This window comes from Mirounga angustirostris, unplaced genomic scaffold, assembly GCF_029215605.1.
Source record: "Mirounga angustirostris isolate CCGP_5_RB_7025 unplaced genomic scaffold, mMirAng1.0.hap1 SCAF_1, whole genome shotgun sequence".
Lineage (NCBI taxonomy): Eukaryota > Metazoa > Chordata > Mammalia > Carnivora > Phocidae > Mirounga > Mirounga angustirostris.
The window spans coordinates 121,548,293-121,565,875 of NW_026991709.1; the positions used below are offsets into that span (position 1 = coordinate 121,548,293).

Genomic DNA, 17,583 nt, shown 5'->3' on the forward strand with positions numbered 1-17,583 from the left:
GAACTGACCCTGTGCCAAACTTCAAATCCAGGCTGTGCTCCTTTTGCATCACGATGCTGCTTTGCATTAACAAAACAAACAGGTTCACCAAGTCAGAAGCAGAACTACCTCCTCAGGTTTGGTTTCCACAAAGACTGAATCAAACTGTATCCTCAAGTGTTTGCTGTAGGACGGGATGCCCCTGAAAAGCACAGGTTTTGACCTCTAATAACTAGAGTTCAAAACAAAGTGCCTAAAAACATTTGCTTTGTTTTTGGACATGGTCTGAATCTTTTTTTTTTTTCTGTCCCAGATAAAATATGGCCATTAGAAGAAGCCCATTATTCAAGAGAAAGGAAAACAATACCCAAACACTTGACAACACCCAAATGTGAGTTTAAGAAGCCCCAGAAGAGTCCCTTTTTGTTCATCTGGTTTTCCAGGGGCAGTCTGGGGGATGGAGGAGGGAGAGCAGGGGGTAGTTTCTGTCAAGGTAGTATGTGCACCCGCCAATTTGGGAAGACTTGAAAAAAAAAATGTTAGAGGAAGCAAGTAGTCACAGGCTCATTTTACTATGCTCGCTCTGCCACCCAGCACGTTGCCTACCTGGCCCAGGCCTGTTTGAGCACCCTCCCTCTTTGTTCTCTTGTTCTCCTCTTGGTTCCTTTTTCCTGGCCCTTGAACCTGGTTGTGCCTCTGTTCTGCCCCAGATCTCTTAGAAATATGTTAGTGGCAGGGAGATTAGTAGTAAAGGGCATGGGTTTCAGTGTCGGAAAAAACCTGGGTTTAAATCCTGCCCGTGCCGGGTGCCTGGGTGGCTCAGTTGGTTAAGCGTCTGCCTTCGGCTCAGGTCATCATCCCAGGGTCCTGGGATCGAGTCCCACATCGGGCTCCCGGTTCAGCGGGGAGCCTGCTTCTCCCTCTGACCCTCTCCCCTCTCATGCTGTTTCTCTCTCTCTTAAATAAATAAATAAATAAATAAATAAATAAATAAATAAATAAATAAATAAATAAATAAATAAAATCTTTAAATCCTGCCTGTGCCACTAGTGAGGAGCTCAGGAAACCCGAAGCAGCGAAGGCAGGCCAGTGCTGTCCACAGAATGTGGTAGGATGAGGGAAATGTCTGTATCTGCACTGTCCAATGCGGTTGCCCCCAGCCCCAAGCGACTACTGAGCCCTTGAAATGTGGCTAGTGTGATGGAGGAATTTGTTAACAAATGTATTTAATTTTAAGTAATTTAACTCAAATAGCCACGTGACTGATGGCTCCCATATTGGACAGAGCAAGTCTAGAAAATGGAGAACCTCTCCTCTCAGAGGATCGCCGTGTGGTGACGGACATGAGACGCCCTGCTAAAAGGCCCTACTGGTAGCTATATCCTGCCCTGAAAGACCGTCACAATCTCAGGCACTGCCCCTTCTGACGAGACCGCCTCGGGGAGTGTGCCTCACCTCCCAACACCAGATGCAGCTCGACATTTTCAGCACTGCCTGAGGATGCAACTGAGGCAGCCTGGTGTCAAGAAGTTTGCTTCTTCCTCCTGTTCTTTTGTCCTCACTGTGCTGATTAAACAGAATGACTACATTTTCAGAAACCCATTTTTAATTAAATTCTTATATGACACTATTTGGCATTTCTTTAATAGTAAAGTTTCCAGATAGAAAATGTTACTCATTTTCTCCAGTTAAACTAATCATATCATTATGTACCAACTGCTTTAAACTAAAGAGACAATCTACCTCCATAAGTTAAAAATACATGAAGATAGGGGCGCCTGGGTGGTGCAGTCGGTTAAGCGTCCGACTCTTGGTTTTGGCTCAGGTCACGATCTCAGGGTTGTGAGATTGAGCCCTGCATCAGGCTCTGTGCTCAGCACGGATTCTGCTTGAGATTCTCTCCCTCTGCCCCTCCCCTGCTTCATGTGCTCTCACTCTCTAAAATTTAAAAAAAAAAAAAAAAAAAATTTTTTTAACGAAGACATCCATTTTCAGAAACACAAATCAAACAGCACCAATTTTATTTTATAGTGTTTATTAAAAAGTTCCTCTTGTAAAACATGAGTGATTTTGGTCCATATCTTATTTTCCATTTGGCTTTAAAACATTTTATATTATTTACAAAATGAATTGCAATTTTGTGATTGTACATAATTTTTTTTTGACCCTTGGAATATTACAGTTTCAAGTAACTAAAAAATAAACACCTGGCAGACTAAGTGTACTGAAAAGTACATAATGAACATATTTAATTACCACAGTAATTTAAAAGTCTTGATCTTTACCTCTTAAGATTAAAATTCAGTATCATGAAGTCATTCAAGAATCTCTGGAATTTCTCTATTATCCACAATGAGACTATGGATAATCCCTTCTTTCCGCTTCCCACTACTGACAGCCTTTATGTAACAGTCATGGGTCCCAACACTGAAGTGAGTTTCAGTCCCGTCATCTACAAACTCACCCTAGGCCAACAAAAGAAGGAGGAATTAGTGTTCCAGAAACATTTAACTTTGTCTAGAGCATTAACACCATCTAAAAAGGGCGGCATAATGAAGTATCTATTAGCTCAGTGTTAAACTTTGGGAAATTAAAGTTAGAAGCTTGTATCGCTAGATGCTTTTCCATCTCTGCTGTGAACTGAACGTTTCTTATTTGTACCTGCTTACTATCTTGAACAATCTTAAGTTTCAGAGGAAAAAAGCCCCTTACATCTCGTGGCTGTGTGTCTATAACACGCACTATGAGATAAGAGTGACTATTTTTAAAAGTAAAAATAATAAGCATGATAGCAAGCACTTATTTTATCCCGAGTCACTTACTCTATATCAAGAACAGTTTGCACGCGTTACTTCGTTGCACCTTCACCATAACCCTGACAGAAGCACTATGACGATCCTCACCGTACAGACGAGGGAATCGAGGCACAGAGTGGTGAAATAACTGCGGGAGGCCCCAGTCAGGAAGGGAGAGAATGTTCTTACCCACTCCGAAAACCCGATTCCTCAGATCGTAAGGCGGCTTACAGTAAAATACACAGATAACTAAAACCGAGCACTACCCAATCTCGCCCTGTTCTGTCCGCACAGCAGCTACCAGCCGCGGGGGGCAACCGAGCACTGAATGTGCTGAGTCTGAAATGCCCTGTGCTGTTTCAGGGCAAAATACACACAGAGTGTGGAAGACTTAGAATGAAACAGAATGTGAAATAACTCTGAAACCTTTTTATACTGATGTTAAAATACAGTATTTTGGATATACTGATTTAAATCGAAGATATTATTAAAATGAACTTCACCTTAAAACTTTTAAAATGTGGCTACTAGAAAAGTTACACATGAAACTCGTGCCTGTGGCTCATGTTACATTTTTACTGAGCAGGACTGATCTAGAGTACAAAGACAGGGGCCAGGTAGTGCAGAGAAGAAAGGAAGAACAGGAGGCTCTGAGGATGAAAGTGGAGTATGGCGGAAAGCAACGAAAGCACAATCAGACTTAAAACTTGGCTTCGAGCTTCCTGGCAGCCAGAGCATACCGAGCGGGGTCCCACGCCTACGAAAGCACTGGATGCACGGGGGAGAGCTTTTTCTGAGCTGTGGGGAGGATTTGGCCGGTGGCTCTTTACCGGAGGTGTACCGACACCACCACAAGGACCTTGCAGGTGCACGATTTGCCAGATACATAATCTTGGTCATGGAAAGAAAAAGGAGGAAATAAACTGTAGCTCCCAGGCAGCAAGAGCAGGTGTGCGCATCCTGGGGAAGGCGGCCCAGATGCGGAGCTGCAGAAACTACTCTGCAAATTAGGTTTGAGTTACAATGAGGAGGCACCTGGGTTGTAAAGAGCTACTGTCCAAACACTTGTGGTTCCCTGCTAATTACTGAGGAACAGACACTGTGGATGAACATTACTTTCAACTTCTTATTTACAACCACATTCTTAATACCACAAAACAACATTCTCTTTACATTTGCATTGGAGAATTCCTTGAGAGTGGGAGGGAACAGGATTCAAAACTGCCAACTTGGCATCTAGAGAATTCTAGGGTAGGAAGGAAAGGACAGGAAGGACCAGTAGGGCCTGATCCACGCTAATGATAACTGAAGGTATTCCACAGGGGTCACAAAACACTGATGGAGCTCTCCAAACGTCTCTGCATAAAAGAAGTCTCTGTCAGTAGATTTAACCCGGAGAGTGAGTGGCTCAAGCTCTGGTGATGGATTCTGAGTGAGCCCTGATTAAATAACCCTTCAAGAATTCAAACCAGGATTAAGAGAGAAGCATCTATCTTTGTAACATTTGATTTCCGGCACAGGCACTTCCTCAGAAGCAGACAGCCACAAGACCCAGCAGGTAGGTCCTAGATAGCTGCTGAATAAACGCATCCGAGACCTCCTGCCCTCTGAGCACCTCTCTTCACCTTCCTATACCTACAACAGATGAAGGGGACAAGGGCAGCACCTACCATGGGGCAACCAGCTAAAACATGGCTAGAGCAGAGTGGGTCTCAAGCCCCGGTGTTCATGCCAGAAGCCAGCATGCAAGGCGGGGACCAGGGATAGTACCCCCCGCTTGCCAGCAGACCCCCCAGCCCTGGGGAATTTCCACCCAGGGACTGCAGCTCCCAGTCCCACACTCCCCTGCTCCCCGGGCTAGGCACACCACTATTTCATTCTCCCTGAAATCACTCCAATAGTCATCCCGCCCACCCAGAGCCGTAACAATGCAAGCAGCTGACAGCAAAGGCCGGACACTCTGGGGTTAGATGGGGATGTCATCACGCTTGGCTACAATGAGTGGGGCAGCCTCTTGGCACTGCTGGTCTACAAATTCCACTTGTCTTCTGTGGTTTGTGACAGGGCCCTTTCCTATCTGCCTTCGTGTCATCTGACATTGTGTGTATCACTTCTTTTTCAAAAACTTCACTTTTAGAAAAGTACTATCTGCTTTGAGGGTATGGTGTAAAGCCTTCCCATTCAGAGTGTGACCTGTGGGCCGACACACCGCATTGGCACCAGGGGAAATGTTAGACTTTGCATTTTAACAAGATCCCAGGTGATTCCTACACATGCAGGTTTGAGGAGCTGCGGTATGAAGCCCAACCTTAACTTGGGCAAACAGAGGAGGATGCCAACCTCTGTGGGGCAGTTTCTGATGTGTGAATTCCTTTTAGGACAGAGCCTGGTCCAGGAGAGGAAGGGCAGCGCGTGAGGCTGGGGCCAGCTCTCAACATAAGGCGTTTCCAAGCCCTCCCTGCCCCAGGCACTGTCCCAGAAAGGCCTTCAGAATTTGGAGTCAGGAGTATATCATCTCTCTCTTGTTCTTAACCAAGAGGACCTTGGGTTAATTATCAATCTTCACCATTAGGAAACACAGCAACATTTCAGTGGCAACCCTTACCCACGGCGCTAAGAGTAATCAAAGGGTCAACTTACTGCTGTCTCCATTCTTTTACCATTGCACCATACGTCCATAGTGTCTTTTTCTGTAAAAGCAACAAACCAAAAGAAACCACTATAATCTATGACTCAAATATAAAGTTAACTCTATTATTTTAAGAAAAGTTTGATATACTGGATTTCTAAAACTCCATTAACTTTTCACGGCTTTCCAATTCTTCTAAATTTGAAGAAACTACGTTTACTCTTGGTTCACAGACAAAATAAAAATGAAACAAAACAATCTTTTAGGAGACGATCATGGCCCCAGTACAAATGGATGAAGCCCTGTTGAGCAAAATAAACACTGCAACACGAACTTCAGTATTGAGGACGCACAGAAATGAGTGCGAGGAGGGGCCTCGCCACACAGACTGGCATCAGTGACCAGATGATCCCCACCCCCACCTTTCACACAGAGCCAGGTGGATGATGGCATAAAGAGGCCACCAAGAAAGGCTACGACAGGGTTCACGTAGGATGGACAGCATTCAGGCTCAGAAATTTAACCTTGAATTTCCTACTGGATAGCCCAGTAACCTCTATTCATTTTTGTAATGCTTTCATTTTGGGGAAGAATTATTGGATCATAAGAAAAAATGCAGGCATCCCTGGTGGACTCTGCTGACACTATGGAGCAAAATGCTGCCATGAGCCAGCTGGGCATTAGTCAAGCTGTCAGGGCTCACTTGGGGAGGCGTGTGCATGTGTGCACTTGTACACAAACACATGTGCATTTCGGGGGAGGATCCCCAGGCCCACTTGCAAATATTAGTGTCCTGGCAGGTGGCGGGAAAGACCACACTCATCAAGCAGTCACAAGATGAGCTGTGGGTGTTATAATGAAGCCTAGAACTGGGACCTAGGTGCACCCAGGGGTCAAAAACTTGCCTGCGGGTCAAGCCTGGGGTGCCAGTCAGGAGCTTGTCTACTCCAGGAACACAGTCTAATAGGGACTCCTTTCTCCCCACACCTTGAGACAGGGGTCTCAGAGAGCGGAGAGAGGCCTCTGAGCTGGGCTAAAGGGAGAGAGAGGCCGAGGGCCCCGGCCTAGGAGATGTGGGCACTGGTTGCCCTGGCGGCAGCCTGAGCGGGGAGCATCAACAGGCGCAGCTGTAGGGAAACCGAGCTTGTCCCAACACCTGAGCAGGGCATATGGCGCTAAAGTAAACCATGCTGGTGGTCAAGACGGGAATTTTATTTAATATGTCCACTGAACATGCGCAGGTATCAGATTTTCTAGAAAGCTATTATTAATGTGCCTCTGAAGAAACCTGCTAACCCAGAAGCCATAAAAGAAAAATGGAATATATTTGATTACATAATAGTAAAGAGTATTTCTGCATTACTTAAAAAAACATGTACACACATAAGCAAAGTCATACAATAAACGACAGACTGGAAAAAAATAAGCAAAACTCACAGGACAGACAAAAGTCTAATCTTACTAACATAAAGACTCCGAGCAACCAAGGAGAAAAAGACCAACAACCCAAAAGGAAGTGGGTCAAAGGACACAAAAATGCATTATCAGAAAAGAAAAACAAAAGGACCTCAAATGTGAAAAGATGCTCAACCTCACTTAATTTTGAAAAAGGCAAATAAAAACAACACTGAAATACCATTTTTCATGTAGCAGAATATTAAAAAAATTTTTAAGATCTGACAACATGCTCAGCTGGAGAAGCTGTGGGGAAATGGGTACTGGAAGCACAAAATGGTAAAAGCACCAGGAGGGGCAATGGGGCACAATCCACTCAAATGACAAGCACAGTTATGTTGAACCCGCGATCCTATTTTCCCACTTCTGGGATTTTATGCTAAGGAGATAATGTCAACTATATTCCAAGAGGCATGTGAACAAAGCTCTTCATCCAACACTGCTTCCAACAGCAACAGATTAGGAATAGCCCAAGTGCCCAGCTGTCAGGAGCGAGTTAAATGAACTTTTATTTATTAGGAGATTGACTCTAAGAAAAAGTATGAGGAAGCTCTTTATGTGCGGTTATAAGAGGATCCTCAGAATATATGAATAAGTCAATAAAGCAAGATGCTTTTATGAAATAAGGTAGTATTAAAATTTTGTATTGGCTTGAATCTGAATAAAGAAACACTGGAAGGACTCACTATTAAAAAGGGCTTATCTTTATTAGGGAAACAGGGTGGATGGGAATAGGGATGGAAGCAAATTTCTCCATGTATCTTTCTTTTCATATTGTAATTTCTGAATCATATGAGTATAGCATCTGTTTAAGTATGTATGTTAACAAAAGAACCTACGTATACAGTATTAAATCATGGCTAAGATGTGGATGCAGGGAGTCATAGGAGGTCCTGGAGCATGTGCACCTTGCAGCCTCTTCTCTCTGCCTGCCTGCAGCTTCTCTAGATATAATGAATGAGCAGCTTTAACATATGCCCAGATTATGCTCTTGAAATACCATTTTCCTCTAAAAGAAACCAGGGCTTCTTGAAGAAAAGGGTGATTCCACATCTGAGTAGAAGATGTTCAAAATGAGCCTAGGACATCGTGTCATACCAGAAAGCAAGGAAGCTTTCAAAGTCTACCAAGGATGTGTCAAAAGGACTCAGGAGCCAATCTAAAGAGCACACTATTGGCCAAAACTGGGACAATTTGATGGCCAATAAGAATAATAACTTCAGTGTGTTGTAATACACATCAAATTGTTTAAATCTATGAGTTAATAATGATTAAAAAAAAAAAAAAACCTTAACGATCACCTTTAGAAGAAAATAAGGAGCCAATTCAGTATTTTGAAAACTAGTAAAGGGAAAACAAGTGTTATTCTGCATTTCTTATATGAATTGTACCTCTGTACAACCAAATAGTAGATGACAAGAAGTTTTTCATTTTAGAAATATTCCAGAATATCACCATTTGGCAACTGCTAAGGAATTACTGGATGCAAAAATTAGGTATTAATGGTTGCCAACATCAAAAAAATTTACAAACAGGGCGCCTGCGTGGCTCCGTTGTTAAGCGTCTGCCTTCGGCTCAGGTCATGATCCCAGGGTCCTGGGATCGAGCCCCGCATCGGGCTCCCTGCTCCACGGGGGGCCTGCTTCTCCCACTCCCCCTACTTGTGTTCCTTCTCTCACTGTGTCTCTCTCTGTCAAATAAATAAATAAAATCTTTAAAATAAATAAATAAATAGGGTGCCTGGTGGCTCAGTCGGTTTGGCGTCTGCCTTCAGCTTGGGTCGTGATCCCGGGATCCTGGGATCGAGCCCCGTGTCAGGCTCCTTGCTCTGCGGGGAGCCTGCTTCTCCCTCTCCTCCCCACTTGTGCTCTCTCTCACTATCTCTGTCTCTCTCTTTCAAATAAATAAATAAAATCTAAAAATAAAATAAAATAAAATAAAATAAAATAAATTGACAAACACCATGTGCCTCTTGATAACAAAACTATAAAGTAGTCTGGCCAGAAAAAAAAATCAAACCTAAATTTAACCAATTCTTCAGTCAACAACAAATGTATAGGAAACAAAAACAGAGGTGAGGGAGCGCCTGGCTGGCTCAGTTGATAGAGCATGTGACTCTTGACCTCAGGGTTGTAAGTTCAAACCCCACTTTGGGCGTAGATTACTTAAAAATAAAAACTTTAAAATAATATATATTAAGGTGGTGGGTATTTAGGAGGGCACATTCTGCATGGAGCACTGGGTGTTGTGCACAAACAATGAATCATGGAACACTTCATCTAAAACTAATGTTGTAATGTAAGGGGATTAACATAAGAATAAAAAAATTAAAAAAAAATAATATATATTAAAAAGAAAAAGAAAAAGAAACATCACGGAAGTGCAATCAACAAAATCCAGACCACAGGAAACTCTTCAAGACAAACTGATCCAGTTTCTTCAATAAATAAGCTATACAGGAGTTTCTGGGTTTTTTTTTTTTCAACTACGTGCATTTAATTACTTGATAAACATTTTTCATTTTCTTAAAATTTATTTAAGTGATTTCTACACCCAGCGTGGGACTTGAACTCACGAACCTGAGATTAAGAGTCACGTGCTCCACCAATTGAGCCAGCCAGCGCCCCAAACATTTTTCTTTTTTTTTTTTTTTCAAAGTTTTTATTTATTTATTTGAGAGAGAGAGAGGAAAGTGAGCAGGAGGCAGAGGGAGAGAGAATCTGAAGCAGACTCTGCCCTGAGTGCAGAGCCCAACACGGGGCTTGATCCCATGACGGTGAGATCATGATCTGAGCCGAAACCAAGAGCCAGAGGCTTAACCAACTGAGCTACACAGGTGCCCCCACATTTTTCATTCTTAAAAAAAATTTTTTTTAAAGTACATGCTAGCATTTGACTAGACTGTAGACTCTTTAAAGGCATGGACAACATCTCTTCATCTACATATCCTCAGTGCCTGATATGCTAACTGGTATTTAGTAGGTACTCAGTATTATCGAAATAAATGAATCAATGAATTAATGAGATAATCCAAATGGTCTTAACTTTAGTGATATGAGAAGCAGGAAATACTGGGAGTACCAGAAGAGAGAAAAGATAGTAACTTGTAAATATTTGTCTCTTAAGTTTTATAGGCCCAGTGGAAACAACATAGATGGCAATCTGTAACAACAGAACTTAGCTCAAAGATGAACGGCTTATTACTTTTTATTTTTTAATCTACTTTATCTGGACTTTGACAATTTTGATGTGCTGCCATACTAAACCTCTTGCTACCTAGAGAAAAATTCCCTTGTTACTGATCAAGCTTAGATTTCCAACTGTCTCTAGATATCCTTTTAAAGAGAAATATCAATAATAATAGAAATATCAATAATAAATAATAACAAATGTCTACATCTTTTTTAAAGCCTGTTTAAAATGTTTCTTTTTTTCTTTAAAAAAATTAAAAAAAATTTTTTTTTAAACCTGTTTATAATCTCCAATCCATCACTACAAAATCTGGCTCTCATATAAATCAGTCATTTAAATGAATACTTTGTTCACATAGGACACATCAGAAATACACCTACACACACTTACACTCTCTCTAGTCCAATCTCCCATAAAGGGTCTGGGTGGTTAGGGGAACTAATTAACAACCATCATAAAAAGCCAATAAATTCTGCAGAAACGGCACTCACTTACCCAACACAACTCTAAAGTCCTCACCATCCAAATGTAATACCCAAGTATTGGTGGTTTTTGACCTGTTCTCCATATACTTCTTGAGACTTTTCCCATTAATTTCCAGAGTATACTCATATGCAAATCCACTGACAGCATCTATATTTATGGTTGCTTTCGTCTTTGCAGCTCCAACGCAGAAGGTTTCTTTGCCCACTAGTTTGAACATCCATTCTTTTCTTACCTCTTCCTAAGCAATAAAATATAAAAGTTAAAAACACACAAATGGAAGAAAATTTAATATTTAGCTTTAGAAGTGCTATAATTAAAGTGAGTAAATAGCAATGCTATTTAGATGTAATTTTATTACTCCATGATTCAAACATTTTAGAAAATAAAAGCACCTCAAGTTTAAATGTTATTGTCTATGGATCCTATAACTATTATTAGTTTGCTTGGTCCAGCAATATGATCCAGGCCCAAATATAAAGATAACCAATGTAAGAGAAAAGCCTTGAATTTACATATGAAGAATCTATGTTAACAAAATCAAGCTTCTATGTATACCATATTTTACAAAATAACTTATTTTTTTCCTACCTTCCCATCTACATATACCACTCGTTTGCCTGAGGTGGTCCCATGTTCAAACTCAATTTTATGGACTCCGTCACTTAAAGCAACATCCCAAACGGCTACGAGATCTGTCATTTTTTCCAGGCTATAAGGAGGGCTAAGGGAATAAAATAAAGCAATTACAATAGGCCAAAAACAGTAAGAAAATAACCAATTAATATTTCCAAGATGAAAATATCAGATTTTTTTAAACCCCTAAAATTACAAGATATTAAAGTGACAGTACCTAAGAATTTCTACTCACAGTACATATAACTATCTTCTTCCTCTTATGTACTCTTCCTTTAAGATGAAACTACTATATATGGGTATATAGTCGGGTAATTCCAAACAAAGTCACCTTAATATTAATAGGATTAAGAACCCATCAGTTTATCCAGGATAGTATTCTAAGCTGGGTTACAGAATAATGCTTGGAAAGGTCAGTAAAAAGTCTCTACTTCTTCCCTACATCCCCATTTAAAAAGCACAGTATTTAATTCTGGTTTTTCTTTTTCAGATCATTCACTCCAAAACAAGAACTCTCCAAACCTTTCAAATTTAAATCAGTTAGGATTCATTTTAACAAAAAGGGTTCTAATTTATTATACTGAGAAGAAGAGAAGTCATAGAAGAAATGTCCTATAATAAAAGAAATAAAAATGTATGGAAAATGGTAATTCTTGTCTTTACTATAGTAATCTTATTTAAAAAAATAAAGGATTCTGTTTTGTCATAAGCTTCTGGCACAACTTAAATACACCTTTTAGATATTAATATTTTAATATAAAATATATAATACTTATCATATCTGTGCCCTGTGTGAATGCCATATATTATATTATGTAATACCTATACAAAATATATTTTGAGCCTGCTCTCTTAACTACGTCTTACTCTTTATTCACTCTAATGTCCTCTGTGTACTCTAAACAAGAAATGGTAAGTGGACTGATTTGATATCATTTTGAAGTGATTGCCAAGAACTCTGTGCTACGGCAGACTTGGAGACCTTACCTCCAGGCCCTAAGGGAAAAGATATGTCCCACTGGTGGCCACCTCCATGCCAGGTGTTTACTACCCTTGCTCTCAATCACAGAAGAGCAAAACCATGCATTCTGCAAGTTTATAAAATGTGTCCTTAACCAAGTAGCCTGGATAAATAACTCTTGAGTGATTAAAACAATCTTGAAAGCTAGTTTTATTGCCATGCAAGACATTTACCTTTCAGCATCTTCAAAGACAGGACTGTCGCCTCCAGATGCCATGGTTTGGCAAAACAGTCTTTAATCCAATTAGCAGGCAGGAAAGAAAAAAGCAGGACTGCAGCAAAGAAAGATTGAGAGCAACAAAGATAACATCTGTAAAGGATTTTTTTCTAAATTTGCAATCCATTTCTCAAATTGCATGCAGTTTCTGATGAAACAGCTTTTACATACAATAGAATTGCAATCTCCAGTTTTCAGAAAAAGAAATTAAGCCATGCAAATTGGCCGATCATATTTTTCCGTTATAAATTTATAGTTTCCCAAAACTAGAGACAAATATGATACCACATCAGAGCTGAAAGAGACCTAGAGGTCCTCTGGGTCCTGCGCTTCTCAAATTGAGAGGTATAAGAGGCCCTCAGGGTATGAGGCAGTGGGTCAGGGAATACTTAAAACTCCAGAATAAACAGTACGCATCTTTGGGAAGCATCAATGTTACAGGGTGGTAACAAATTTAAAATGCAATCTTAATATTCAATTTTAGAAGGCTATATATTATGGTGGAATATATAATTAAAAAAATATTTTAGGGGCATCTGGCTGGCTCAGTTGGTAGAGTACGTGACTCTTGATCTCGGGGTTGTGAGTTCAATCCCCACGTTGGGGCAGAGCTTACTTAATTTAAAAAAAAATTAAAAATTAAAAAAAAATTTTAGATACCTTCAAAGAAATGACTAGTTTGCAGGAAGCAACCAAGGATATGCTAGTTTGCTTTCTAACAGCAAACTTAATTTACCCACTTACTCAAGCCCACTTAATTTACTAGTGCCAATAATGAATCCACAAAAGTTATGTGGTTTGCTCAGGTCACTAGTAGGGCCTGAGCCAGAACTAGGGCCCATAACTCCCATGCAGTTATCTCAGAATTAACTAGGCTGTAATACTAATTAAATTTTACTAAAATCAGAAGCACACATATATTCACACATGCATAGGAAACCCTCCACGTTTGGAGATTTGGGATTAACAGCTGTATCCCTTCCAAACCTACTGAAAAATAGCTACAACTATTTTTTGCTTCCCAGATCTACTCTGTCCTAGCCTTCTCCCTATAGATGCCCAAGAGTGCTCTCTCCTTGTTAAAAATGGAAGATCGCCAAACTTATTTAGCTGGAAACAGGCAGAAGCCACAAACTGTTTTTAAAAAGATGTTAAAGAAGGGCGCCTGGGTGGCTCAGTTGGTTAAGCGACTGCCTTTGGCTCAGGTGATGATCCTGGAGTCCCTGGATCGAGTCCCTGGATCGAGTCCCTGAATCGAGTCCCTGGATCGAGTCCCTGGATCGAGTCCCTGGATCGAGTCCCTGGATGGAGTCCCGCATCGGGCTTCCTGCTCGGCAGGGAGTCTGCTTCGTCCTCTGACCCTATCCCCTCTCAGGTGTTCTCTCTCTCAAATAAATAAATAAAATCTTAAAAAAAAAAAAAAAGATGTTAAAGAAGAGATTAACACTGATAAAAGCAATCCAACAGGCAAGGAAAACATAAAAATTTTAGAATAAAAAAAGATTCAAACACTTTGTACCTAAAATAAATCCCTTTGTTTTGGGAGCACCTTACAAATTTGTGAACTTTTCTAATCTCAAGAAGCCCTAGGATATCTCCTATGAAAGTGGAGGGTATCCTCCAACTACAAAAGCAAAGAGAATACACAGCAATAGAGGAAGCCAAATAGCATAATATAAACTTGGATAAGCCATCCTTTGCAAATCAGAGTGGGCTTAGGGATATCATTCAAATTTTGCTTTACAACTTTTAGAGACCCTAGAAAGTTCAGTAATTCAATATTCAAACTTGAAAGAACTGCCCAGTTTTCCATTATAAGGAACTTCAGTATTATCACACTACGATAAGGCATGGTACCATCTTAATTATAATAACTTTTCATATAGAAGTATAAAAGACAACACAACAAATTAGAAGGGAAGTGAGAAATCAAGGTCACATTTATTTCTTGAAAATTTTCCCTAAACTATCGACATTCATTCATACATTCATTTATTTATGGAGTATCTATCTAAAGTGCTGAAAAGTTTTGGAAATAGTGATGGTTGCACAAAATTGTAGATGTACTTAATCCCACTGAACTGTACACTTAAAGATGGTTAAAATGGTAAATTTTATGTCATATGTTTTTTACCACAAATTAAAAAAATAATATTTTAATATACAAAAAGACATTGGATTATACACTTTAAATGGGTGAATTGTATGGTATGTGAATTACACAAAAAGGAAAGACCTAGGTACCCTGCTGGTAGTGTTTCTTGGAATGTGACTGTATCTATAACCAAAAGATGATCACAACTGTCCTTGTCTACCTTACTCATTTGAAAAATGAGAAATATCTGTCACACATCTCTAAGTTACAAACTGGACTTAATAAACACATGTCATACTCTAAATTCATTCACCATGCTAATAGTTATCAGTCACTTATGTGCCAGGCACTGAGCTGGACACTAAGCTCAGTGAGGGGCCCTAGAGAGACCAAATGATGATTATGACACAGACATGGGGGTGTCCTTGTAAAGAGAACTAGTAAAGGACAGAATGGGCCCACAGAGAAAGAATCCCAGCCCTACCAAATGGGTGGGAAGGCCAGAGAAGACTGGTTTAAAACTTGAAAGAAAGGAATTAATCCACTGTCATTCTTAAACTCTTATACACGTACTTAATTTTCAGGATCATGTGACCAAACTGAAAAATGATCATTACAAAGAATATTCCCTCTATTTTAGCACAAAATTTAAAAAATGTAAATGAAGGGGCATCTGGGTGGCTCGGTCGGTTAAGCATCCAACTCTTTTATTTATTTATTTATTTATTTATTTATTTATTTATTTATTTATTTATTTATTTGAGAGAGAGAGAAACAGCATGAGAGGGGATAGGGTCAGAGGGAGAAGCAGGCTCCCCGCTGAGCCGGGAGCCCGATGGGGGACTCGATCCCAGGACTCCGGGATCATGACCTGAGGCGAAGGCAGTCGCTTAACCAACTGAGCCACCCAGGCGCCCAAGCATCCAACTCTTGATCTCAGCTCAGGTCTTGATCTCAGGGTGGTGAGTCCAAGCCCTGCTTTGGGCTCCATGCTGGGCATGGAACCTACTTAAAAAATAATAAAATAAAAAAATAAAATAAATGAAAAGGATGGAAAACCAAATTCCGTTTATTTTCACTGATGAGGATGATGTCACTCACTTGAAACTTTTTTTTTTTTTTTGTAAGATTTATTTATTTGACAGAGAGAGAGGGAACACAAGCAGGGGGAGTGGTAGAGGGAGAAGCAGGCTTCCCGCCAAGCAGGGAGCCCGATGCGGGGCTCGATCCCAGGACTCTAGGATCATGACCTGAGCGAAGGCAGACGCTTAACGACTGAGCCACCCAGGCGCCCCTCACTTGAAACTTTTTACATGTCTTCCAAGAACGCTTTTTGAATATCTAGGCATCAACATAATCTTTTAAAATCTCTTCCCTAGCAATTCAACGGTCACGTTTCAGAGTAAGACTTAACCATTAAGACGTTTCCACTGTTCATCTAACCCAGCTTGAATTTTGCCTTAACTTGGGTTTAACCGCACTGGGGGCTGTAATGGTCTGTCCAAGCTAAACCCAAATCCGTTTTAAAAATTACTAAGATATTCATAGTTCCCTTTTCAGCAAAAGCTCTAGGTAAGGCCAGCCACAAGGTCACTCTTCAACAAACAGGTGCTGACACTGTATGTCGAGACCCACGTGAAGCACTGGGACCCAGCAAAGTCGGTCAGGAAGCTCCAGGAGCCAGGCCTCCCCAAATGCTACCGGAGGTACAAGAACCGGTAACTTTTCTGAGGAGCATTTTTACAATGTAAACCACAAGCCTTAGGAGCGATCACTCTAAACAACGGATCACGCTCAACACACTAGACGTCGTAACAGTGCTCAATGAACTGCCTTTTTTGGTATTAGCTACAAACTGAAAACCATGTCCACCAGCAGGGAAGGACGCCATGAAGTAAATCACAGTCCCGTCACTCAACAAACTGCACGTCCAGCTGGGGCCAGGCCCCGGGATGGATGCTGCGGTCAACCTGGCACACAGGAACGCAGTCCAGTGCGGCCAATACAAAGGACGCAGAAAAACACGTAGAGCCACGGTTAGCTGCGCACGCTGCATTCTTAGGTAAAGAAGCCAAGTTGCAGCACCTTCCGATCTAGGCTTTGCAAAATGCAGTCTGCTCACGCGTCCAGGAAAAAAGGGCTGGGAGAGGATTATCTTAGGGTCGCAGGGCCTGGCCAGGTAGGGGCGACCCGCAGACTGCCCCCCCGCCCCCCCGCTCCTTGCCTCTGCCCTCCGCCGGGCAGACACAGGACGTCCGGAACGCACCCGGCGCGGCCCGACGCCTCACCCGCCCCGTCCCACGGTCCGCGGAGACACCGCCCACCGCTCGCAGCGCCCGCCGCCGCCCGGAGATGGCCGCCGCCGCCGCCCTGCAGCGGGAACGCCGGGGGCTGCGCGCAGGGGCTTCTGGGGCCCGGCCCGGGGCCGCCCCACCTGGGCCGCGGCGCTCACCTGGCCGCCGAGCACCGCGGGAGGCTCTGGGCCACGCGGCGCGCGTGTTCCCACTCCGCCACGTAGGCCGCGCGGCCTTGCTCCCTTCGCCGAGAAGCGGGCGCTTCCTCCTCGGAAGCTGCAAGCTCGGCCGCCGCCAGTTGCGGGCGCGCCGACTCTGTGGCGCTTCAGGTCCCCTGAGGTGCCCGGCGCAGGCCGCCCCCCGCCCCCCAGCACCGCCGACGCAGCCCCCGCCTGCTGCCTCAGCCGAGAGCTCTGCGCTCTCTGCAGAGGCCCTCCGTCATCCCCAAACCTTAAGTCCTGCACCGCGTCCCGCCGCCCCGGGCTGGTAAGACCCGCTGATAGCAGGCGCGGGGCCGGACGCTGGGGATAACCTGGTGGCAAAAACAGACCTTGTGCCTGCTCTGAAGCCACTGGGCAGGTAAATCTGATTATGGCATTCGCCCCTTGAAATCTCGCTATGGGTTCCGGTTACTTCTGTAAAGACCCAAACTCCTTAAGGCGCGCATGAGGCCCCATGTAGATTCGCAAATGTTGCAAGCTTTTTCTCTCCCCGGGGCCTCTGCAGATGCTCTTCCCTCTGCGGGGCACTCCTCCCTGCCTCTGCCCTTAGCTATCCTCCACTTTGT

General features: G+C 42.4%; 2 protein-coding genes across 9 annotated transcripts in view; one reads left to right on the plus strand and one right to left on the minus strand.

The window, feature by feature from the left end:
- Window positions 1-1,997: 1,997 nt before the first annotated feature.
- On the minus strand, window positions 1,998-17,477 carry FAIM (Fas apoptotic inhibitory molecule). Of its 3 annotated transcripts, none has more exons than XM_054504392.2 (6): window positions 17,347-17,477; window positions 12,364-12,462; window positions 11,125-11,257; window positions 10,546-10,774; window positions 5,415-5,464; window positions 1,998-2,444 (listed from the first exon to the last, which is right to left on the minus strand). In XM_054504392.2, the coding sequence occupies exons 2-6, from the start codon at window positions 12,405-12,407 to the stop codon at window positions 2,295-2,297; spliced, it is 606 nt and encodes a 201-aa protein (XP_054360367.1). In that variant the 5' UTR covers window positions 12,408-12,462; window positions 17,347-17,477; the 3' UTR covers window positions 1,998-2,294. The 3 variants fall into 3 exon arrangements, with proteins under 3 accessions (XP_054360367.1, XP_045759638.1, XP_045759641.1); XM_045903682.3 differs by lacking the exon at window positions 17,347-17,477 and adding an exon at window positions 16,955-17,105; XM_045903685.3 differs by lacking the exons at window positions 12,364-12,462; window positions 17,347-17,477 and adding an exon at window positions 16,955-17,086.
- CEP70 (centrosomal protein 70) overlaps window positions 17,193-17,583 on the plus strand; it is a 107,708-nt gene continuing 107,317 nt past the window's right edge. For all 6 annotated transcript variants that reach the window (XM_064587264.1, XM_054504391.2, XM_064587286.1 and 3 more), the window contains exon 1: window positions 17,193-17,375. The gene's annotated coding sequence lies outside the window, so the exon portion shown is untranslated. The remainder of the gene's footprint in view (window positions 17,376-17,583) is intronic.

Coding starts and splice junctions, on each gene's coding strand:
- FAIM (XM_054504392.2), bottom strand. CDS start 12,407: ATGGCATCTGGAGGCGACAGTCCTGTCTTTGAAGATGCTGAAAG. Junction 11,258..12,363: donor GTCTTTGAAGATGCTGAAAG/GTAAATGTCTTG, acceptor TTATTCCCTTAG/CCCTCCTTATAGCCTGGAAA. Junction 10,775..11,124: donor TGGTATATGTAGATGGGAAG/GTAGGAAAAAAA, acceptor TTTATTGCTTAG/GAAGAGGTAAGAAAAGAATG.